Source organism: Aptenodytes patagonicus, chromosome 2 (assembly GCF_965638725.1).
Source record: "Aptenodytes patagonicus chromosome 2, bAptPat1.pri.cur, whole genome shotgun sequence".
Classification (NCBI taxonomy): Eukaryota; Metazoa; Chordata; class Aves; order Sphenisciformes; family Spheniscidae; genus Aptenodytes; species Aptenodytes patagonicus.
In genome coordinates this window covers 27,414,516-27,440,274 of record NC_134950.1, presented here as the reverse complement: position 1 = coordinate 27,440,274, position 25,759 = coordinate 27,414,516, and the positions used below count along the sequence as shown (strand labels likewise).

The following is a 25,759-nucleotide window of genomic DNA, read 5'->3' as shown; positions in this document are numbered from 1 at the left end:
GGTTACGTGGGACATGGAGAAGGCGGAGGTACTCAGTGACTTTTTTGCCTCGGTCTTCACCGGCAAGTGCTCGAGCCTCGCCACCCAAGCTGCAGAAGGCAAAGGCGGGGACTGGGAGAATGAAGAGCCACCCACTGTGGGAGCAGATCAGGTTTGAGACCATCTAAGGCACCTGAAGGTGCACAAGTCCATGGGACCTGATGAGATCCATCCGCAGGTCCTGAAGGAACTGGCAGATGAAGTTGCTGAGCCACTATCCATCGTATTTGAGAAGTCGTGGCAGTCCGGTGAAGTTCCCACTGACTGGGAAAGGGGAAACATAACCCCCATTTTTAAAAAGGGGAAAAAGGAAGACCCGGGGAACTACAGGCCAGTCAGTCTCACCTCTGTGCCTGGGAAGACCATGGAACAGATCCTCCTGGAAGCTATGCTAAGGCCCGTGGAGGACAGGGAGGTGATTCGAGACAGCCAGCATGGCTTCACCAAGGGCAAGTCCTGCCTGACTAACCTAGTGGCCTTCTATGATGGAGTGACTACATCAGTGGACACGGGAAGGGCTACAGATGTCATCTCTCTGGACCTCTGTAAGGCCTTTGAGACGGTTCCCCACAACATCCTTCTCTCTAAACTGGAGAGGTATGGATTTGATGGGTGGACTGTCCGGTGGGTGAGGAATTGGTTAGATGGTCGCATCCAGAGGGTAGTGGTCAATGGCTCAATGTCCAGATGGAGACTGGTGACAAGTGGCGTCCCACAGGGGTCTGTATCGGGACCGGTACTGTTTAATATCTTCATCAATGACATGGACAGTGGGATCGAGTGCACCCTCAGCAAGTTTGCAGATGACATCAAGCCGAGTGGTGCGGTCAACACGCCAGAGGGATGGGATGCCATCCAGAGAGACCTGGACAAGCTCGAGAAGTGGGCCTGTGTGAACCTCATGAGGTTTAACAAGGCCAAGGGCAAGGTCCTGCACCTGGGTTGGGGCAACCCCCAGTATCAATCCAGGCTGGGGGATGAAGGGATTGAGAGCAGCCCTGCCAAGAAGGAATTGGGGGTACTGGTGGACATGAGCCAGCAAGGTGCACTCGCAGCCCAGAAGGCCAATTATATCCTGGGCTGCATCAAAAGAAGCGTGGCCAGCAGGTTGAGGGAGGGGATTCTGCCCCTCTACTCTGCTCTGGTGAGACCCCACCTGGGGGGTACTGGGAGTACTGTGTCCAGTTCTGGAGCCCTCAGCAAAAGACATGGACCTGTTGGAGCGGGTCCAGAGGAGGGTCATGAAAATGCTCAGGGGGATGGAACACCTCTCCTGTGAAGAAAGGCTGAGAGAGTTGGGGTTGTTCAGCCTAGAGAAGAGAAGGCTCTGGGGAGACCTTCTTGCAGCCTATCAGTCCTTAAAGGGGGCTTATAAAAAAGATGGTGGCAAACTCTTTAGCAGGGCCTGTTGTGACAGGACAAGGGGGAATGGCTTTAATCTAAAGGGGGGTAGATTTAGACTAGATAGAAGGAAGAAATTTTTTACACTGAGGGTGGTGAAACACTGGCACAGGTTGCCCAGAGAGGTGGTGGATGCCCCATCCCTGGAACCATTCAAGGTCAGGTTGGGCGGGGCTCTGAGCAACTTGATCTAGTTGAAGATGTCCCTGCCCACGGCAGAAGGGTTGGACTAGATGACCTTTAGAGGTCCCTTCCAACCCAAACTATTCTATGATTCTATGATTCTAACATAGTGTAGCAGAAACACTTGCCCCCGTGAGTTTGAGGGTGCAACAATCACAAGCAAAGTAGATTGTCTCAGATGCATTGCCTCTCCATCACGCTGTAACACTGACATAGTCCAGTCACAGTAGTGTGTATACGAGAGGTTGAATAATGCATGTGAAGAGTCCCTTAAGCATTTATTTTGTTCTTTTCAGTTGTCCTTCAGGCATTACTCACTCCATCATGTTATCAACTTGAAAATTTCCTAATACAGAAGGTAAAACTCATTGACAAGGAAAAATTTCAAAACCACTGCTCTTGGTAGAGTCATAGATCTGATATTTCTGTGGAGAATTTACCAAATTTCAGCATCACAGTCTTTGGAAAAAGTCATACATATTACAAGTAATTCCTATTTTGAGGCAACCCTTAACCAAAGGGAGGTAATTATCATTCTGTAACATTTCAGATGAGAAGCTACTTTTGACCCAACTGTATCATCCACAAACAAAGCCACTTTTCTATTAATTAAAAACAGCTGATGACCAGTTTATGAGAAAAAAAAATTCTGACGCATTCTCATGAATAACGCAATCATGTTTATAACATCTTATTTTAATGTGAATTCACAAGCCTTCATGTATAAGGGCAGGGACTGTCAAATGGCATTCACAAGAACAGAGCAGGTTTTAAAGGGCTGCTCTTCAAAATAAAAATCTATATAGCACACTGGAAAAATTTTCCCCACGTATATTGCCTAACTTTAAATGAATTTGTGGCTTTGGTAATGATCTGAAGAAGAACGCTCTACTCTCTTCTCTGTTCAGCACATCCCATTGTTACTGGAGCAGCAGAAACACAGTGGCACAAAGGTAAAGTACTACCTAAGAAGAGCAGCTCGAGAACGGCTACAATTAATGAACAGATAAACACAAATATGATTGTCTGCCTTTTAAGAAGGAACAGTCACAAGCTCATTAGGGCAGTGAGAACCCATGATACCGTTGTTAAGCAGCCCTGCTTTAAGTAGACAACCATAGCACCTTAGCTCATCTTTTAAATGAGAAGCTGAAGGAAGGGAAGCAAGCAAAAACCTGACTTTCACCGTGTGGGCTGCTTTGAAGGCTCCTCAGGCAGGAAAGGCTAAATAAAGCTGCCCTGAATTCAGAATTTGCTGTCCTTCCCAAACCAGAGCAAGTCTTACGGTATTACACAGTAATAGCTACTTGAGGCCTCTTCAGCTTCAGCCAGGCGAGAGCAGGGGACTGGCAGGTCACTCCCCAGCCCCTCCTTGCAAAAGGATAATATCTACAACTTTCCTACCCAAAGCAGTAGGCATGAGCGTGGCATTCTTTGACTGCAAAGCAGCCCCACAGACACTAAGGGAAACAACTATGCAGAAACAAGTTTCAAAAGGACAACAAAAGACAATTTTTCTGGCACCTCCCTGAGAACCTAATAAATAAAAGTAAAAAGCATGAACATCTCAGCTTCTATTTGTCTGTGGTAACAAATCAGGCACCAGTGATGGTAGGACACTCACCCTGTAGGTTAAGCTCTGCTCTGTTCTTTTTTGTAGCCTGTCCAAAGCAATCCAGGACTGCAGTCCTACTCTAAACACCAGCAGGTCCCCACTGAGCAGGGGTGATGCTTTAGGAGTGCAGAATCAGCAAAAGGGCTCCCCTGCCATTTCCCTCCCTGTCCCTCCTCTCTGCTGGCAGTATCACAGGAGAAGAAGGTGTCTCTAGAGAAATGAGGACACTGCCAGTATCAGTACATTTACATTTAACTCAATAACAGACACACAAAGCTACTGTAGCTTGGCATAATGTGACTTTTTTAATACATGAAGGCAACAGCAATTAGCCCGACATGCTTTGTGTAAATCCCCCAAACCCTGTTTATTCCTTACTTAAATAAATGAACCATTGATCCAACGAGAAGCTGCTTTGTTTCAGACATCTTTATCTCCTCCTGTCCCTTTTTTTGCCCTATGACAAATAAGAATTTGAGGCAGCTCTGATTTGATATCAGAATTAGCTTTTCTTCCACCCTCTTCTTCTTGAGCAACACGGTGAGTTGTGAGGTGGTTGTCTCCTGGAAGAATTGGCCATTTTACTTCAATTTTCTTCCACTCTTGTTCCCGGAGGAACTGCGATAGGAGAATGACATCAGTTTGCCACCAAACTCCATACTCATCTCCTGTGGCTTCGCTCTTTAAAATTCCTACAATCTCTTTGTGAAATGGCAAACTCCCAAAGATCTATATGCTGCTCAGTTTTTCCAAGGTTCAGCAAAATGAAGCTTTTCATAGCTCACATTTATAACTGACCTGAACAAACACCTTTTAGGGAGAATTTGGGCAAGGCATGAACTGTGCTGCAGGGCTGTCAGCTTTTATCTGCTTTTTTAGTGATTCAGAATAAGACAACAGAATCAAGCCTATTGTTTGACTAGTCATGTATTTATTTGTGGTTTTAACATGCAAAACCAGCATAACAATTATAGAACTTACTTAGAAAAAATATAGCACTGAAAAAAGTATTCATGCAGAATGAGGCTTCTACTTGAACTATCCTCCACAATCGCCAGTTAGTTGATTTGTCCCAATATTTATAGTTCATCATTACAACTGCCAAAACTGGCAACCACCAGGATTGTTGTCTCAATTAAGGACAGTAAACAGATTGTCCCATTTTTTTTAATGAAAAAATCTAAAATGTAATACTTCACAGTTTAACATGTTTATTCATTTAAACGAGCTAAAAAATAGTGGTGTGACATCTGCTTGAGAGACACTGGTACCTAACATTTTGGCTGTCTCCCCACCAATTTGGTTGTGATTAAGGGGGAATAAAAGGAAGAGTAGAGGATTCTGTCAATTAATGCATTGATGAACTACAACAAATATTTTTCCACTCTTGGAAAAGTGTAGAAATACATCTACAAAAGAATGTATTGCAGCAAACTAAGAGGATGATGGGGAAAAGTGTTGCAAAATATGTCCATCGGCTCTTTCAGGGAAAAATACTGTAAGCATCAGATCACAGACAATCTTTGCCAGTTTATTCATCTCATGGATTCATTTCCCAAAGTGCAGGCATAATCCACTACAAAATCTTTTAAGAAGCAGTTCCAACATCACATTTCTGCTGTCTTATTGATGTACCGTATCGTTATTTTCTTAGTCATAAGCACCACTAATTATTATGCTACTGTAAGTAAAACTTGAAACGCGATCAAGATCTGTAGTATCCTGTTTGTTGGCACTCTAACTTGCCTAGTCTGCATTTCAAGTACAGTCCTTTACTGAGAATTGTCCCGAATGCATTTGACCTTCACCAGCTGGCTCAGTTGTGCCTTATAGGCACAATCCCGTATCAGAGCAAAATGAATCATCACTCTACTGTGAGCTGCTAGCAACATTTTCCTCCCTGAAAGGGCAGCATTCAAAACTTGGCCCTAAGTCAGCAGATAAGCCTCTTCCATGGTGGCAATTTTCATGGAAATGGGATGAGCGGTTTTGTAGGGCTTTCACTGTGCCTTCATTTAGTAGGGTTGTTTAAAAACCGTTTGTTTTCAAACACAACTTGTTAGGTCAACTACTCTAGATGACACCAAAACAGATGAGTTTGCTCACGTTACGTATGTTCGCAGTTATGTATTGCGGCATAATCTCACAGTCTATGTGCCGTCCCTGCTATAGCTGGCCTGATGCATGGAAGGACCTATGACAGATCCTGAATCACATGATGTCTATATGATATGCAACAGTGAACTTTAAATAAAGCGTTCTTCAAGAGAAGTTTAAATATATCTCTAGGGTCCATTAGGTAAATGCTTAACGTGCCTCCTAAGCTTCCAGTAAAATGTATTTATGGACTCTAGGAAATAGAGTTAAAGCCTTTCCTTGGCAACGTTCACCAGCAGCACTAGTAAAACTACTATATTGAGGCTTCTGTCCTGAGATGGTCTACACGCTGGTTCTGCTTTTGTAGGATCAAAAGGAAAAGGAAAACTGCTGAGGAAAGATTTACTGAGCAAAGTCACTGCTGGAAGACTGTCGTGCCTTCCTAGCCAGAGACTCTTCCAGATGGGACATCCGCTCCCACCCACAGCGCGAGGACTCAGCACAGGCATCTCCTCCACAACCTCTGCTGCAGTTTACTCCACAAGCAGAGGGCAACATCAATACCGACATCTGCCCTTTCCGCAGAGATGAATATCCTTGAAAAAACCTGCCCCATTAAGCCAGGGCTGCTGTGTCAATGATTTGATCAGCAATCTTTTTTTGAAACAAGCATATAAAAGTATTACTTTTATAATAACGTCAATCTGTCTGAAGTTGATGGGAGCTACATGGAACAACTTTGTCTGCAGAAAGAGATCTGCTCTATTGATATTGAGTAGCATGCCAAGGGAAGTTCTCTTTATTGTCTTTTAAGTATTCACAGGCTATGCTTAGTTTTAATATGGGCTTAGGCGGTTAAACTGCCTAGAATAATCCAGATATTCTAAAACTGGTGAATATCACTGCTCGCATTTGAACACTGTGCTGTTTAGATTGCTTTAATGTCCTTTCAAATGTATATATAATTCAGTGTGACACATCCAACATTAATAAGAGCACAAAAATAGTAAAAATACATTTATTATTAAAATAGACACTGAGCAACTCATACAAAGATAGGTGGTCCAAAAACCAAGAGGCATTCAATCTCAGGTATAATTAAGGGCAAAATAAGCCACGTTTGCAAGATTAAAATCAGTCTCTACTTTAAAATATCAGGCATGGACAATGTAGTGCTCCAGAAAGCAGAAATAACTTCAGGTCAGATTCTGATTTTCCCTTGGAGTAAATCAGTTGTAATTTCAGTGAACTCAGGGGAATCACAAATTAGTAAGCTCAGGATCAGACCTCATTGCTAATATTGTTGTGCTTGTGCCTTTTAGAAAACCAAGGATGAATAATTTGATGAAAAGTGGGAGCTTTTAGCTTTAAAAAACTATTGACATAGTCCCATTAGAAATTATTGTACTGGTAGGAGAAAAAGTGTATTTGCAGCAATATTTGCCATGCATTTCTATGTACACTGAACAGAAGTCTATCCAGTTTATCTGAGCAAAAGGAAATTTTGTTACATGAGAATATCTTTCATGTGAATGAAAAGGCCTAACCTAAAGGAAGCCAACAGACAAACTGCAAACTATGGCACTTGTGGGCAATACGGACTGATAAGCCGCAAATCAGGGAAGCTGCTTCAATCACACATATACGTGCTTCGGATTTTGTCTATGAGTCATAATTATGGGAAATGCAATCTTCCTGTTCTAGGAACTTCATGTTCATAAATTTGACAGTAAGAATATCTTGCTTTTTCATGTATCTGATTCAGAAAGCAGGTTACAAGACAACTTGCATGAAGGGGATAACTACGCATCATTCTCAGGCCACACATCACCCAGAGAGCTACGTGCAGACATTTAGAAAGCAATCCTTCCAGCATTTTATGCAAGGAGAAAATTGCTCATGCAAAGCAACAGGAGAGGTCTGCAGCTTCTGTGACATGTGGTGTGGCACTGGGGAAGTGAAAGGCATGTCACATCCAAGGAGACAGCTTGTGAAGGATATGCTTTTCTCTCCACTGAAAGTCGGGCCATGTGTCAGATAATGCTTCACCATAAATGCAACATGTTGCTAAGCGTTTGGTCATGTGTGCGAGTATTAGCGGACTGTAAGTCATATGAATGCATAAATGTTAGGATTTTGTGTCTGTAACAGTCATAATTAGAAAATGAGAAATATTTGCACATATACGTTTATGCTTCTCTTTCATATCCTTCTTGGAAGACTGTTGTACTCTGAATTTCTAGAGGAGTTGTTTTGCGTGGCACAAAGTGAATGAGGAGTATGACAGATAGGAAGTGGATCCTTAGAGACTCATAATGTATATGGTCATAGTTACTGTATGGTTTAAAAATTAACTGTATCGATCTAAGTTCCTTAAGTGGTGATAATGGGACTGTGTCAATTTAAAATAAATATATTTTCCATTATAATATTTGCTATGATTTGTATCCCTTTGTCTTCAAAATCACTGTAAGAAATCTTAGTCAGGCATTTCTGGAACAAGTCAGTAAACATCTCAGTTGCAACTAAACCTATCATTCAGCCCTGAAATTGGTATCAAAGATAAAACCAAGCTAGTTTGCTAACAGAATTTCAGAATTATGATAACTTTTCTGGAAGTCAATCTGCCTAACTCCCTTGCCACATTCAGCACCAATGGCTCTATGCTTTTCTTGGTATCAGAGTGAATCCAAACTAGAGAAAGACTAACCACATTTTTAAAAGGATCAAAACTGAACCTTTACAGCCACAAGCTCAGTTATATGCCAAAGCCAAAGCAGAACAGGAAAAAGCCAGAATTTTACAGCTCCCTGCAGCTGCTTTGACATACCAGCTTCTTCAAGTGGCTTGTGGTTACCAAAGGGATCAGAAATGTTATCTACAGTGCATATTCTGAAAGGTACTTCGCAAGAACTGAAGGATGTCATGGGGCCAAGATTTTCCCAATTATTAGTATGCATGGAAAAAAAGGTTTCTTAATACTTACAACTTCTCACATTAGTTTGATGATTAAAATGATTGTATAACTGGAAAGCAATTTTTTTACAACATCCCGCTAACAGGTAGAGCAAGTTGATACCACAACCAGCAGGAAGAGTATAATTAAAATACGGTTTTGACTTTATATTAATAATAGAGCAATACACTAATTAAAACCAACGTTGACTGAACTTTCTATTTACACTAGTTCAGACAGCACAGGAGGCAAAGAACTGTGTTTCAGAGGCATATGCGAATGTTAGAGCTTCTGTCATCCAGGTGCCATTTCTGACAGAACACATGTGTGCTGAACAGTTGGCAAAAGAATGAAAAAGATTACTGCAGATATATGGGCACACAGAATCTGGGATGACATAAAATTAAGTCCATATAGGAGGTGACAGACTGCTTCTAAAAAGATATTTTTTTTCCTACAATTTCTTCCATCTTCGTGCGTGCGCGTGTGCACACATGCACAAGGAAGATTAAAAGGGAGAGAAAGGATGAGGGTTTTTTGATATATTTTAAATACAAATCAAGAAAAGACTTTTTATTTGGCATTTCTGCTTTCTTTTGGGAAAGGAACCTAATTTGGCTATTAGGAAGCTTTGATTCCTAAATTTAGTCAAGGCAGACTCTCCTCCTGTGAAGTTAGCATCAACATCCACGATAACAATAGCACCTGTCTTTTGACATCAAAGTTCTCTGCCTGAGAAAAAAATAACGTAAACAATAAACTTCACGTATTGTACTGCTGCTCCTGGCTTTGGTGTTAACCAAATACACTTGCCGGGCATGAGTGTCCTCTTATTTTGGAGATCTGGAATGTTAAAGTGACTGACATATTGCAAAACTTGCTTATGAATTTGGACTGCAAGAAATGGCATCATTTACTGTCTCACAGTGAAGGGACTGTGTGTTCCTACATAGTCTTGTTCAAGCTGAAGAAATCTTGATGATAGATTCATTGCATCTGCTAGTTTTCATCTGGATCCAGATCAAGGTCAACTTCAGTGGAAATGTTAAGATAAAAGAAAGCATAGAAAGCCAACAAAAATACCAGTATAGCTGCAAGGACAAGGGCAACTTCCTGTAGAAATAAGAGAAAAAAAATAAAACAAAACCTGTTAGAAATAGTACCGTATTTTCAGATAAATCAGGAATAAATATTATTTCCATTCTATAATGCACATCAAAATAACATCAGACATATATAATTGCATAAGGCATTGATACTTTAATGATTTCTTCTTTGCGATTCAGAATGTTACAAAATCCATTCACTTAGTAAAGATTTTGGTGAGTCTGATATACTGCCAGAAATAGGATATTTGGCTTAAATCAGATCTTTCATCTGACCTAGAAATAGGAGCTTTACGTCCTTTTATTATGCTATTCTTTCTTTTTTAAAAGAAAAGACAGAATTCACAAACCACAGTTTTGAACACAAATTTAAGTTACGAATTTACACTGTGAATTTTGATGTTTTCTAGCAATATGTTACTGCTTTTTGCCAACAAATTTGTAATTTTTTAATGAAGCAAACACAGTATGGTGGAAGTCAATGAAAAGTGCTACCTCTACCTCCCAACCTCCTGGCATGCATTACAATATGGAGCTACAAAATCCTTCAGAATTGGACGAAACTTTTCTTCCTTCCCCTCTGCAATAAGGCAAAGCACAACAATTTGCACTTGCACTTGCCTCTCTTCCCATAAAATACTGCAACTTGCTGCATCTTTCTTAATTAACATAAAAGAGTCTTCCAAAGTACACATGATTTATAGCAGCTTTCAGAAGCAGAATAATGTTTTTGTACTACACGTCATACTCATTATGTGACTGCCTATCACCATATTCTATCTTAAGGCTGGACTCTGCTAAGCTCCAACTTTAGATCTCAGATATAATAAATCATAGTATGATCATCCTCTTTATAACACTACTTCTTTCAAAGTCACAGTATTTCATATTTTTAAGCTTTTATTTTCCTGGAAAGCACAGCGCACTTCCTATAGTGTTGATTCTCATTTTGCTAGACAATGAAAGAAGAAATATAAATTTGAGAAAAATCCTTATGTTCCTTCAGCTCACAGAAAGTGCCACTTCCACAGCTAACAACATGCACTGCTTCATTCCTTATTACCATGATATATTTTTAAAATCGTGCACGGAGGTGCTCAAAAGTACAGGTTAGTTTGTACCCCCCAAAACCGTTTTCCCTCTGCAAAAAGAAGCAACAACCTCCCCTCCAAATCTCAGCTTCATGTTAACCTACAAACAATCTGCATCGGAACAATCCAGCTGTATACTTAAAAGGAGAGAAGAAAAACAGTTCAGTGACTTTGTAACAACTAATCTGAATTGGTACAGAAGATGCCACATCAAATCTACTCTGCCAGTGGGACTGAAAGGAGATGCCTACACCGCACCTAGACAATCAGACACCCTTTACGGTCCAAGGAGAGAATCTGACCCTCTTTGGTGTAAGTTTCATTGTGTCCTCTAAAAGAGGTCAGGTGAATTCTTCCTAAAGATGCCTCTTTCTCCCCTTAGACTAGAAGGGGAGTGGAGGTGATACCTCTGGTGTGGAGACCTGCACTGTAGGACAAATTCCATCCGGTATCTCTAGATTGGTGGTGGCTTTGTGACCAACTTTGTGTGTCCACTGCCATGAAGGAGTTAAAACTGTGTCAGCTTCATTTTTTAAAGTCTAGCCCATAATCTGGCATTCTTCTATAGAACAGCATTTCATTTGCATTTACATGAATGCATTATATAGTTTATCAGAATGTTGGATCAATAATTCAACATATGCCATCTAATAAACTTTGAAATACTACTGCCTAGTTGGCATACGCTCTATAGGAGTCTTTGTTCTATAGAAATCTTTGCTTTACATTTTATATGGATGATTAATTGAGATGTACTTTAAATTTATTTTACCATATTAAAATTGCTCCTGTAAATTTGCTGAGGCTGTTTGCTACAGATTTCAACTACATTTTCCTCTTAGAATTACATCGTCCTCTGAACCTCATCCTCCTGATTTCATATGATTTGATTAAAAAAAAGAAAGTACATCTAATTCGCTGATATATTAAAGGAAAGTGATTTTTGCTTTGTTGCAGTTGCAACACGTCAGTATCTCACAAAAGGGCATGGCAGCATCAGACAGGTTTCATTTATTTCCTTGTATCCACAGCTGTGCTCCCAGACCCATCTGGCCACACAGCTACTAATCTTAAGAGGATGTAATAAACAAGTGACATACAACTGCAAGCTCCATCTGCTCAGGAGAGTGGACAACAAAACCGTACAATGCAGGCACCGTTCACACTTGACACAGAGAGCAAATTCATTCCAGTATTAAGAAGTTTCTTCCCTTGTTTGGATGCCACGCTTGCCACGCTTTCTGCTTAACAATAGGTTCACCTTTCCTACCCCTTCTCCCCAGTCTCCCTTATGAAACGCTGTGGTAGCAGCAGCAAAATTTTGGGGAATGTTTGCATTAAAGATTTGTTTTATGGGAAGTGGAACTGGGAAAATCTTGATTTTTATTCTCAGGCTGCCCAGTAACTGCTTTGATGGGAGTAGTTCTTTAATTCCTCTGCCTACGTTTTACAGTGACTAACACTGAGATAACAATACTACTTTCCTTACGCAGGCATTAGGAACTGGGTGGCTGGATCAGTATTTATTAACCCTGGGAATGAAAAGCCTTATTGAAATTCCAGGTTTGAGAATTATGAAAGAACCTTAATTTTGAGTTACTGAAGAAGGCAGAGTAACAGAAATCTAAAATAAACAGCCTAACAAAGGACACCTGGCTCTCAGATAGGATACGCAGTCTCTTAAGAACTGCATCATAAATTTTCCAATGTAAATAACAAATGAGATGCTACACCACTATACTGTCTTTGCAACAACATTATATATTGTCATTTTAATTTGTTTTATACTTATCAGGCTTTGCTATTTGTATTTTAAGCCATGCATAGAAATGAAATGTTAAAGTACTCCCCGCTCGGCATATATAGCTCCCTTTCTCTTGCACTTTATGGATCATCCCCATCATCCCTCTGCGAAATCCATTTACTCAGAGGATTTCACCATGAATAATTAACCAATATAGAAAAAGTCCTACAGAAATAAACTTAAAATGATCACAGAGCTTTTTCTCCTTTTTTTCTTTTATAACATGGTACAGAACACTAGGAAATAACATCCCTGCTCTCAAATCCCAAAGTACAGTCAAAGAAGCCTTTAAGAGGAACAGAATTTTCTATTATATTCTCTTATATTTAGAATAATGTCTGTAGAACCCTACTGATTTCAGCTTGGTTAAGTTTTTCAGAAACTCTTCCATAAAGGAAACACATACCATTACAGCATAACGTAGATTTAATTCTCCTATCATTTTTTTGTCAGTTTTACATCTCTCATGCCAAAATACTTGGATAATGATCTCAGATTCACCCTGATGGAGCAAGTTGCAGAGTTGGGATCTAAACAAGATTAATCAGGAGATGAAAAAAATAGGGGTGAGGAAAAGATGTTGGCTATAATAACACAAATCTGGACACTGTGTATGGCAGCATCGTATCCTACACATATAGAGAAATATCACACTTTCAGAAAATTTTGGATTTTTTACATATTTTTTATGGTCCTCCAAAGGGAATCGTACCTTTTTCATCCAAAACCAGATTAAAACTAGGTGAAAGAGTACCACAAACTGCTGTCTTTGAAATGCTAAACTATCCCTAGCTATTTCTGAAAAGAGATGAAAATGAAATCATGCTGACCAAGGATAACTGTAGAAATAAAACAAACATACATGGACTTGACAAGCAACCTTTTTATCCCATATAATTTCTAACTGCAAGACTTTATCTGGACATTCACTGTGACCATTTTTTAGAATTTCAACAAAATCATAATTAAAAATGGATGTTTACTTCCTTAATGCAGGACATTCTACATCTAATACAAGGTAACAAAAGTAATTTATTAACTTTTATCAGTAATTTTTATGTTATAAATTTTTTATTGTAAAAATTTCAGATGGAACAAAGATCATTATTGTCTCAAATAATGAGAACAAGGTACTATTACAGAGTCATCTAAAAGGCCTGGCTATATGATCACAAAGCAACAGGATTCATTTTAATATAGCTAAATGCAAGATAATATATACAGGTATCAAAGATGTAGATAGTACTTACAAAGTGGAGGGCTCTGCCTTGAAAAACTGTGACTCTAAAAAGGTCTTTGGATTTAGGGGGTAACCACTCCCTCAGGGTGATCTCTGAATGTGCAAAGGCGGAGAGATTTTCAGGAGGGAGATGACTGGTATTTATTTTATCATAGAGAAGAATGAGAGGTAGTTTGGCTACAGCATATAACTATATATGCCATACACCTGTATTTAAGTAAGGTGCTTCACAGTGTGGGGTCCTTCTATCTTGTTTACAAGAACCTTTCAAGGTCCAGCTGCAGTTAGATAAGCTCAGTCTTGAAATAAGATGCCATTTCCTAGGAGCAAGAATGATTGAACATTCCAGTTACCTCTTGGGGAAAATATGGACTTCCGTGTCTGAGAGTCTTTTATGGTCAGATCTCTTAAAAAAAGTACATTTTTATTTAGCTATTGGGAAGAATACTTCAACTTGGGCTTGTGTGAAAAGGAGGTCCTGGTTACCAGCCTTGGAGTTGGCGGACTCAGCCTCCCAGACTGCTCCCTTCCTTCAGGGCCCTGGGAAGACTGGGATTACTTACATGGTCAGTGCTATATTCTGAACCCCTGAAGTACCAGATTGTTAAAAGTAATGGCACCTCATGCTTCAGTGCTTCAGACTTTTCATAGGATCAAAAGAAGTTTCCTTCTTTTTCAGGAAATTTTCCTCCAATTGTATTGATTTCATTTCTGGGATTTGAGGTTTTGTTGTTGTCAACTATCCTTTGAAGTGTTAGAGATTGGTCCTAAGTAGAGACCAAAGCCTGAGAAAGCTGGACTACTGCTCTGAGATGGTACAGAAAATCCTCCTAAGCTCCTGCTTGGTGCATCTTGTTCACATGCTCAAACCACCATGATTATTGTTCTTATGTGTACAGGTCTGGCCACGGTCAGGTGGGAGCAATCTGATTTTGTTTTTCTCTTTGTATGGGTTTTTTCCCCTCCCTTCCATTTCAAGGTCAGGGATCAAAGTCTGACTACTGGGATCACTGGGAATATCACACTTTGTTCACTGGTGGCACGTTAAGCTGCCCTGCTCTTTATGTGAGGCACATAAGCTGGTTTGAAGACCCAGTATTTTGGCCGTTATAAAGTGCTTGGACTTCCTAGAAAGTATTTGGATGAAATTTTATGATCTGTAACATATAGAAGGCCAGATCAAATGATCTAATAGTCCCTTGTGGCCTTAAATTCTGCAAAGCTATGAAACTATATTCCCAACTTATCTTGGCAAATGTAGTTCACTAACTTAGCAGATTATGAACAGCATGAAATCAGAGAATACCCTTTGCCAAAATACACTAGGAATGTCTTGTTATCTATTCATACATAACTTGTTCCAGATGAGATAAACTCTTAAGAGTGAGCTAGCTAGCTACACAATAGATTAAGTAGATATGCGAAAGAATGACAGACAGTAAGCTCTCACTTTCTTAGGAAACATTTTTTCCTGAGCTCAATCGATGTACTACATTGCTAATAATTCTCTATGGAGTGGTATTCTGCAGTCGATTATGTCTTTGCAAGTGGGTGTAAAATGCTACTGTTCAGATTTGCATCCACCTTTCAACACGAGAGAAAACTTCATCATCTACCCCACAGACCACTGATTCATTCTTGCAGCCTGTGAAAAAAATCTCTCCCCAAGAACTCCCATTACTTTCGGCCTCTGCATACCAAACCCCAGCTATCTGGGGCTGAGCTTCCACATTCCTCAAACCATTTTCTGCTTGCCACCCTCCTGCTGGCACCTCTTCCTCACCCACTGAGAGCAGAATTAGCACCGATGGTGCAGACCCCTTGCTGCTCCACCTGGTAAGAACGAGCAGGTGGGCTTCCACCAGCACAAGCCCCCCATGGAGGGACAAAAAAACAACCACAGAGAGAAGGTTCAGAGGCTCCCTTTTTGGTACTGCTACAAAGAATTTTGTCTTATCCAAACACCAGGAGACATACAGCATACTGCTTTCTCTCCGAGTTGTTTCTCGAGACAGGGGTCCTGCTTTTCCAAGAGATACCATATATTTTGGCACTGTCTGCTTTAGTGTCACATATACAAACAGAGCCGGCACAATAGCTCTGCTACAATATTTAATTTTTAAACATGTTTAAAGAGCAAATATTACACACCAAATACTAGCATGGTCACCCTGCTTGAACTAACTTTTGATAGTTATTAGTGCTTAGCTGCTTCTCTGACATTATCAACACAGATAAAATCTCTCATTGGGGAAATTAAAATGTACTAAATGCCAGTGACTGAAAGAAACTTTGTTACTTTAAACCTTGCATTAAAATGACAAGGCAATCAAAGTGTGACAAGACAAGCTAATTAGTATGCCAGCGATGAAATGTGACGGATCTCCAGGGGATTGGCTCTGAAAAGTTTTATGTCATTTATAGGGCCTTTTTTTTTTTAAGCGAATGTTGTCAGCTCTCAAGGTGAAATACACAACAGTTGAATTTCATTATCTTCATAGAAATTAAGGACTAAAATCCCTTCACTGTTTTCCAGTCCTCTTTTTTTTTCCCCCCTAAATACTACAACAAGTCTTAGTTTACAGCCAGGAATGTAAACTCTTCAGGACACTAGTGCAAAACAACTCTAGAGGTATCAAGGAGCACTAAATATCCTATCATTTTAAGTGGCAGTATGGTACTTACTGTGTTAGGTATTTCACAGAATTATAAAAATATTCCTCCTTCCCAGAGAGCTTGTACTTTTACATGTATGATAAGGATATCCTTCCTCTACAATATTTTTATTAACTGCAACATAGCTTTTTATAAGAAAATGTTAATATATTTTGAAATGCTCTATACTGTATCATGTACTGAAACCTGGACAAACCAATAAAATATATGGTAAATACATATATGTATATGTTTTCTCAAAGATTTACAAGAACTTTGGACATTTCTATTTAAAGTGCTGCCTACTTATTACATTGCACTGTAGTTACACCACTTTTTTTTCCCTCAACACAGACTGAAGTTAATCAACTGTCACAGCACAGAATCGGGGCCTACATCATCTAAAAAGACTAAAATCCCAGCCTTTGGAAGGTGAATCATGTCACTTATCACCACCAGAAAACTTTGTTACTATGAAGTGACAACTATGACGATACCTCCCCAAAGGAAGAGCTCAGGCACACTCAAAAGCTCTGAATATTAGGAAACAATTAAAGGAATGCACACTCAAGCCTCAAAATAGTTTCATGAATGTACATAACCTGATGGGACAGCAACTCTGCTGACTCTTCTGACAGCCACAGACATGAGGAGCGGTTTAACAGCCTGCTGTCACACTCACAGCAGGAGACTTCAAGAAATTCTTATTTAAAAATTTATCCAGAAGACAACAGAGGATTATCTGGGATAGGTGTGGAGGATCCCACCCTGGTATCAATCCAGGCTGGGGGATGAAGGGATTGAGAGCAGCCCTGCTGAGAAGGACTTGGGGGTACTGGTGGATGAAAAGCTGGACATGAGCCAGCAAGATGCGCTCGCAGCCCAGAAGGCCAATCGTCTCCTGGGCTGCATCAGAAGCAGCGTGGCCAGCAGGTCAAGGGAGGGGATTCTGCCCCTCTACTCTGCTCTGGTGAGACCCCACCTGGAGTACTGTGTCCAGCTCTGGAGCCCTCAGCATAAGAAAGACACGGACCTGTTGGAGCGGGTCCAGAGAAGGGTCAAGAAAATGATCAGGGGGATGGAACACCTCTCCTGTGAAGAAAGGCTGAGAGAGTTGGGGTTGTTCAGCCTAGAGAAGAGAAGGCTCTGGGGAGACCTTCTTGCAGCCTATCAGTCCTTAAAGGGGGCTTATAAAAAAGATGGCGGCAAACTCTTTAGCAGGGCCTGTTGTGACAGGACAAGGGGAATGGCTTTAATCTAAAGGGGGGTAGATTTAGACTAGATAGAAGGAAGAAATTTTTTACACTGAGGGTGGTGAAACACTGGCACAGGTTGCCCAGAGAGGTGGTGGATGCCCCATCCCTGGAACCATTCAAGGTCAGGTTGGACGGGGCTCTGAGCAACTTGATCTAGTTGAAGATGTCCCTGCCCACGGCAGAAGGGTTGGACTAGATGACCTTTAGAGGTCCCTTCCAACCCAAACTATTCTATGATTCTATGATTCTATGAACGTAAGAAAATTGCTCTTGGACAGCTGGAGGAACTTAACAATGGACTGAGCAAAATTAAGCCCTGCCTGAAAGAGGGGGAGAGGTTACGGGGCTTCACAACTAAGCAACCTCTCCTGGGGTAGGGAGGGCGATTTCCCTGCAGACACTCCAGGCGCATCCACTGCCCATGGTGAAGCTTTGCTGAACTGGAGGGATAGAGCAGGGTGAAGAGTTGTCACTGCGAGGCGGGAAGAGGTGCAAGTTTACCCCGAGACGTTAAATATGCCTTGCTTCCGTGCTGAGTGCTGCAGGGTCTGTCAGTAGAAGTGCAGAGTTTTATTCTACAGGGATTGCCCATATTCTGGTAGAAGTATCGTAACATTTAGTAAGCTTGAGGTTGTTGGCATTAAGCATGTTCAGTGAGAAGGATGCATACAAAGGCCCTGCTTTCCTTCCCCCACAAGCATATCCCCGGAGGGAAAGGTGCCCAACTTACACTCCCTTTTGCTTCAGCTCTGTCAGCTTTTCTCAGCAATTAGGAAGCAAAGCAAATGACTGTGATCTGTTCAGGGATGATCCAGAGTCATATTTTAAGGTCGAGGCGTGCAAAAAGTATCACAGCCGGAAGACAATATTTTAAGGAATTTCTTTCTTTTTTTTTTTAAAGGCAGAGGCAGAATTGCAAACCTGAGACATTGCACACTGCAACTAGCAGAACCCCAGAAACACAACATCCCATGACCTGGAGAGCACGTGTGTGCCTTGATGGTAAAACTTATTCTTACCTAGAAGTCAGCTAGTGTTCTGCTGTAACATGCAGGAACATATTTGTACAAAATAAACTGTTCTTGATTTCTTTGCTCACTAATACTTGATTCCTCATTATACATATGATTACACATATGCTTTCCTATTCTCCCTCATTTTTAAGTAAGAATTACTTAAGAAAATAAGGAAACAAAACAGGTTTTGAAGGACCAAGTTTCGTATTTTTCTCTTGTGAAAGACATGCAAAAAACTTGCACATTTTAAAGGAACTAGGCTGTACAGTATAAGTCTCCAAGTAGAACATTACTTTTAAAAGGTCATGTCATTGAAAGTAAAATGAAAAGAAAAAGTAAAATTTAATAAGAAAGGAAAGAAAAAACATTGAACTCAAAAGGTTAATAATCTATCCTTTAAACAAAAAAGGCGATCTACTTTTTCTCATTAAAACCTGACACACAGCACTAACTGAGGAGATTATGTTGTGAAAACATACTGCATCGCACGGTAATGCTTGATCGAGATCAGCAATCAGGAGCAAAAAGAAAGCACTGTTTCGTGATTATAATAGCAAATTCTGGAAGACAACCAAATACATCATCTGGCAGCTCAACAGCTGTTACAGCTTGGTAGTAATACCTTGGCATTTGCTATAAGCTATAACTTGAAAAAATTGATTTCTCATCTGCCAGAAACAAGAAAATGTTCTCCTTTTAACATTTCTGAAGTTTCTTTCACTAGAATACCAAGGTATTTGAACCACTTTTTTATTTTGCTTGGTTTTTACCCTTGCTGCTTAGCTAATTGTATACCAATTTGATTCAAAAATAAGTTTGAGGGAAAAATACCGGATGCAATGTAAATAAACAATGTGCGTTCAGATAAATCCCGTATTGATGACACACTGGGCAGTTGATAGCACAAAATATTCCTAATTGTCCTCCTTGCTCATATTCACAGCCGTGATCAACTAGTCATTATTATACTTCATACCTGCTTGAAAAAAGGACATTTCCAAAATAAAGTTCAGTACATTTCCATGTGTTTTGCTGTTAGTTAAGCCTTCTGTTTTCCAAGTCAGAGGCAGTACACAAGGATGTAGACTGAGATAATAATGCTGAGAATTTACAATACTTAACAAACCCAGTCGTTAAATTACTCCTGGGTATAGGATAGGAAGAGGAAGAAGGAAGATGTTTATTGTAATTTTTATAACTATATGAAATCGTTAAAGCATTTGTTCTGTGTGTAGAGAGGCTCCCTGAAAAGATCAATTTTCTAAGCATACAGTACTTTATTGACCTTAAAGTAAGTATGCATCATAACAAGGACATGGACTACCTAAAATCTTATAGCATTTCAACTATTCTAGTTATTTTAGGATTAAGTAAAAGCAATCCATCATAAATATTTTAGATTCTGGCATTCCACTTAGATTTTGACGTGTCATAAACAATATCTCTCAGAAATCAATATTCACACAGTACATCTATGGGGAAAAGAAACAACATATACACAAAGGTGGTATAAGCTATCAAATAGATCTCTACCTTTATGCCTAGTGCAGTTTTCTTGGCCTCTGCTTTTAATCTTGTAGCTCTTAACATAGGCCTGGTTTTCTTATAATCTTGTTTTCCTAGAGTAGAAAAGCACATTTAATGAAAATGATGCAAAAAGAAGATAAAGAATGTCTGCAATTATTTCAGTTGAAAAGTCAGATCTAACATTTTGAAAACTTCCCACAGTCCAGCACTTTAAGCAGGAGCTACTCTATAAGACAGGGGCCCAATCCATGGAACAACGGTCCTTAACACAGGCAATGACAGCAACAAGCAAGAGCTGACAAATCAGCATAGAACCTATTACTCCAGAGAGACATCAAAATACACGTATGGATAGCCATCCACTAGTACAATGTTTATTAAATTGTTCAGTAAGCATCAGACAGCAAATAAGTAGATTAAAGGTAGATGACGTTTTTCCCTCACATTTAAATAAAAACAAAATTTTAATTATAATTTTTGTTGGTTAGTGATCTCTAATGCATATATAAATGTGTCATACAGGACATCATGGTGAATGTAAATGTTTCATCATTCTGAACTGGAACATTATTTGCGAGTAGCAGAACTTGGAGACAATGCAAGTCAGTCCAAGTAAGCGCTAATAAAACCATTGCTTCACACCATCTGCTTGTAGAAACATGTTACACAAAACCTTCTAGAAGTGTATTAGATGGACTTTTAAACAGTTACGAGGACTATCCCTTGAAGTCACAAAGAGCGCAGCCAAATGCTTGGTTACTGTGAGTCCATATGAACTGAGTTCAGAGGAGGACAAGTACTTAGAAATGGCATAAATCATTTATCTGAACTTAATAAAGCATTAACCACTTGATATCTCTCAGGGATATTTTTGCTGTCTGAAGGGCCTGTTACTGCTGTACTGTGTACTATTAAACACAGCTTCTTTAAGTCAACAGAAGTCAAGGTACAGATACAGTCACAAAAGGAGGAGAAGGAAAAGAAGAATCTGTGAAGAAACTGCTCGCAGGGGTAGCGCCTCAGTACAACCGCTTTGGCTATCAAAAAAGTCCTTTCCATTTTTTACCCCCTAATTCATACATGCCTTTTTGTCCTTTTTGCCTATTTCCAAAGCCGAGCTACAATGTTTAAAGCAGAAATCTTTGGCCATTTTTAACCACTAATTTTACCTAGTTTTACCTTTAGCTTCCATCGTTGTTACATTCAAATAATTTAACCTTTTCTCTAAAACCATGCCCACTAGTTTTGTGCATGCAACACTCCCATTTGCTCAACCAGATGTGGTCTTACATTCATAACCAATAGTGCAAGCTTCTCATTTTATGGTCACCTTCAAAACTGGGATATTATAGTGCAGTGGTGAAATTCTGAAACATGAATTGGAAAAGAAAGGTCTTCTCCAGCGGTACACTGGATTAACAGAAACACACCTCTACCTTTGTCCACTCTTTCTATCACTCTGCTCATATTCAATATAGAGCTCCTCTCTGTAGCATATTGTGGATGCTGAACTCGCATTATGAATTTGCTTTCATTGTATAATCTCTCCTCAGCCCTAGGGATTATATATTGTGAAGGTCTCTGTATTATCCTTTGGTCAGATATTATTCATAAAAGACCTGAAATAACTTAGAAAACACTCAGTGACAAAAGGAAAAAATAACTGAAACCATGTCTATTGGGGGGAAAAAAAAAGCATATATCCAAGGAACCTTCTTAATGGATAGAGTGAAGAAAAGATGACAGAATGACTATTTACGTCTGATGCTCCAATATATTCATCCAGTCAATGTATCTCATTTGCAGGACAGGACCACTGCAGCATTATTCTTCAGAAGTCAATGATATCGGATAATAGGATGCATCAGGAGTACAGTAATTTTTTTGAACAGTTAGCGCAAGAATTGCAGGAACCACTAAAATGGCTAAGTCATGAGACGACACCAGCCAGAAAGAGAACGTTTCTTCTCCCTACAGTACTGCAGCCTACTTTTGCTATGAAATAGTTAAAGAGCTGTCAGAATTTCCATTATAGATGGCAGGAGTTTATTACTCATAAAAATTCACTCCAGGCTGAAATTTGGCATAGATATACCCCAGCCTTGAATTTTTTTGTTTGTTTGTTGGGAGCCAACTTTCAATGAAGTGATGCAGCTGTTCTTACTTACTTGCGAACAAACTATAGAAATTTATCCATCCAAGATGTTTTAAGCATGGCAAATACCTTCGTTTAGAAGTATATAAATGACAAGGACTAAGTTCAATTTCAGTTCTCGTAATTCAGGTTTGCTGCTCTCCCGTCTGCGGTAAATAAAGCAGGACAGTCAGAGGTTTCCCTTCCAGTGATGCAATGGCATTAGATAATGAAAACTAGAAAGCTTTGTAAGGCCCGTAAGAAATGGGAAACAAATCGGCTACTGAAACCCACCTCCCTTTCCTCCCGTTGCCCAGTCTCCCTCCCCCTCTCCAAGGCTCAACTGTGAAGGTGACACGAGCACAGGAGACCCAGCCTATGAACTAGATCTATCGGTAGGACCAAGTCTGTTCCTAGAAAAGGGAAGGCTTATTGGTGTTCTTTCCCTCGGTTTCAAGCACTCTGGCACTATTTATTCTAGTATCGTGGCTATGGCTAAGACTGGATTCTACTTATCTAGAGAATGCTTCCAGATTTATATTAAACCTGATATGAACAACTAAACCACCCTATATAACAAATAGGCTATTTTAATAATGACTCTAGAGCTGGTAGTTCTCCAAATTTATGCACCTGCCATTAATTTACCACTCTCCTTGCTAAATGCAATAGCCAAAAGGAAAAAAAAAAAAAAAAAGATAGGGAAACAGTCTGAGTCCACCAAGTGCAAAAGTTTAAAAAGGGCATCTGCGGAGTCCTCTGTAATGAAAACCAGATTCAGCAGTTGTAGTAAAAGACTCTTAAAGCATCTGAACTTTCTGAGGCCTTGGGAAAGACATCTGCACTACAGGACTATAAAGAACTATGAAATACAAAGCCCCTACCACGTGAATACTGATCATTACCACCTGGAAAACAAGCAGAAATAAATAATACAGGCTCCCAATGTTCTTTTGGGTCTGCAAATTCAACCAGTTGGAATACGTATACTCACACTCCCAATGTCTTCTAGTTTTATCTCACTTATCCTGCAAGCTTTCTTGTACATTTATCTGTCAGAGTCATCAGCTTAGGCTGTTTCTTCTTCCCAGGAACTGACCGTCAAAGCCAGTTAAGATGGACTAATCAGACAAAGCCCCATTTGTCTGCTTTACCCAATGTCTATCCAAGACAGACACAGTTTTCCTGAGGGAATGTAGGAAGGCAAGAAGAAGAAGCCAAAAAGATAGAATTGGAAGATTTCCAGATCAAATCTTACTTTTGGTATTACTTAAGCAAAATCCTTTCCTCTTCTACTTCTCATTATCGTTATCAATTCTTCATCTCATCTCTTCTCTCAAATTCCAGTGTTGGCTTTCCTTAACTTTTTTTAATAACTACCCCAATTTCCCTTTTTTTTTTTTTTTTTTTTTACAAATTTGCCACTTCTTTCTTTACAACTTTTTCCAAGTCCATTACCTTCTTTCCATTTTTAAGGCCAAAGATCTAGTCCACGATAAGGCAACTTTTCTTACCGACTACAGCCATCACCTCCCTGCTTGTCTTGCCTCCTGCCAGTCCCTCCCAAGGCCAGGTGCAAAGATCATCCACCTTTCCATTTCAGTGCCTGAAGTTGCCTTTGCCCTTCGGAAGCTCTCCAGAGCTCACCTTTCATCCCACCCCTTCCTTCCACCCTTCTTGCACAGTTTTTTCTACTCCTTTGGTGGCAGAGTGACGTCAGCAGCAGCTGAACTGAGTTGTGCCCTGTTTACAGATCCTGCTTTGAAAACTTTCCACAGGTAGAAATGAAGACTATTCTACTAGCTGTAGAATTAGAAAAGGGTGAAGATAAGGGTGAAATATAGGTACTTTTTGAGCTACTAAACACAGCTGTATTGTGAAAAATGCCAAAGTGTCTCCCTCAGAGTGAATATTAGGTATTCATACAATATGCAACATGAGTTTGTTTCTCCTCATGTAACTAGGATTAAAAATCTACAAGTTTCACAAGAATTTTTGTGATTTATCTCTACTCACAAGGGAAATTGAGATCCCATATATCTTCTATTCAATAATTTTAATAACAGATTAGAGATGACCTGATCTGGTATATTCAGTATTCTTTTTAACTAAACCTCCAATGACGCCATGACTCATGCAAAGCTTAAACTAAATAATACATATGAACTAGACAAGTTCATTAAGTTCTGGGTGACCATTTTTTTTTAGTCTACAGAAATACTGTGACATTACCAGGTAGTATGCATAACATTGTACTTTTGCATACATACCAAGCTCTGTTTTACATGTAACTGAGAATGCAACATGCTGAGCACTATATTTAAGAAAACTCACTACATTTAAGATTGTGTTTAAAGATGCTGCCGTTTAAGATACAACCTGAACAAATCTATAGAATAACTTCACGAGAAAAAAAATTAGATTCCCAACACTTCTAGATATTTACTCTTTCATTCTAACAATAGCTCATTACTGCAATTGAATAACAGACTAAAGGCTGCCTCTCTGCTTTTCAATTCCTCAGGCTTTAGCAGAAACAGGACTGCATCTTTGGCCTTTGTTGATGCTGCTGTCCAATCTTATTATCATATGAATATCTAGTTATTGTTTTATAAATGTTCACATTTCGGGAGCTCCCTGCTTTCTTTTCTCTCAGTAGACTTTACAATATCCCCCTTCATTATCATCATGTGGCAGCACTGCTCTTTGCCTGCATTTGCTACTTTAAAAATTAATGCATTGCTATTTTCTGAATACTGTACTGCGTAAGCTGCTTATGAGTACATTATGCTATCAAGCAAGCACATGCAGAAAAGCTTCCTAAACTGTTATTCTTTCAATGAAAATACAGCTGGTTCTGCTTCAAAGGCACTTCTTTTCACCTGCAAATGGACTTGCTCCTACACTTATTCCTCAATTCATTGTCTTTTATTTGTGTCTGCAAATCTTTAATTGCCTTTAATTAGAAAAAAGTAAATTCAGTGCTTTAATCTTGCAAATACATTCAATCATAATTCTGTCTGGGATGAATACCAAGTTCTATTCACTGACTGATCTTTATAACAAAGGTATATAAATTTATTGTCCGTTTATATAGACCACACCAATTAAGCCACAATAGAAAAGCAAATAGATAAGAGTCAAAATATTTGAAATGACAAATGTGCAATCGAAATTTAATTACTCAGACAAATTATTTGAAGATGAGTTATTTACAGCATGCCAGAAAACCTGACAGATAGTAAAATTTGCTAATCAACATTACAGATTTAAAATTCCTTTCAACACTTTCACTATAACTTGTAACAACCAACAAACTGCTGTCCCAAATCTTTCTGTACTGGCATTATAGTCATAATCAAAACATTAGTAAGATATTTTCCATACAGTAGCAATCCATTTCGTATGTTAAGGTATTAAGTTGTAATAAAACTACAACTACTGGGTAAATTTTAGTTACCAGTAGTAGTTTAACTAAAGTACATTAATGTAACTGATGCTGAAACCTATACTAAAATGTATATGTAGCTAGTTAGAAACTAGAGACAGACTGTGGCAAGCTTTACTGTCAAACTGGACGTGTGAAATCACACACCTAGTTAAGCTGAAATCAATGTTGTTCTTATGATTATTGATCTA

General features: G+C 39.4%; 1 protein-coding gene across 5 annotated transcripts in view; it reads right to left on the bottom strand.

Annotated features, from left to right (window-relative positions):
- Window positions 1-4,132: 4,132 nt before the first annotated feature.
- Window positions 4,133-25,759, bottom strand: part of TRIQK (triple QxxK/R motif containing) — a 67,389-nt gene continuing 45,762 nt past the window's right edge. For all 5 annotated transcript variants that reach the window (XM_076329429.1, XM_076329428.1, XM_076329427.1 and 2 more), the window contains 2 exons: window positions 19,993-20,078; window positions 4,133-9,404 (listed from right to left, as the gene is read on the bottom strand). In XM_076329429.1, the coding sequence (XP_076185544.1) occupies window positions 9,291-9,404; window positions 19,993-20,078 (200 nt within the window). In that variant the 3' untranslated portion in view covers window positions 4,133-9,290. The remainder of the gene's footprint in view (window positions 9,405-19,992; window positions 20,079-25,759) is intronic.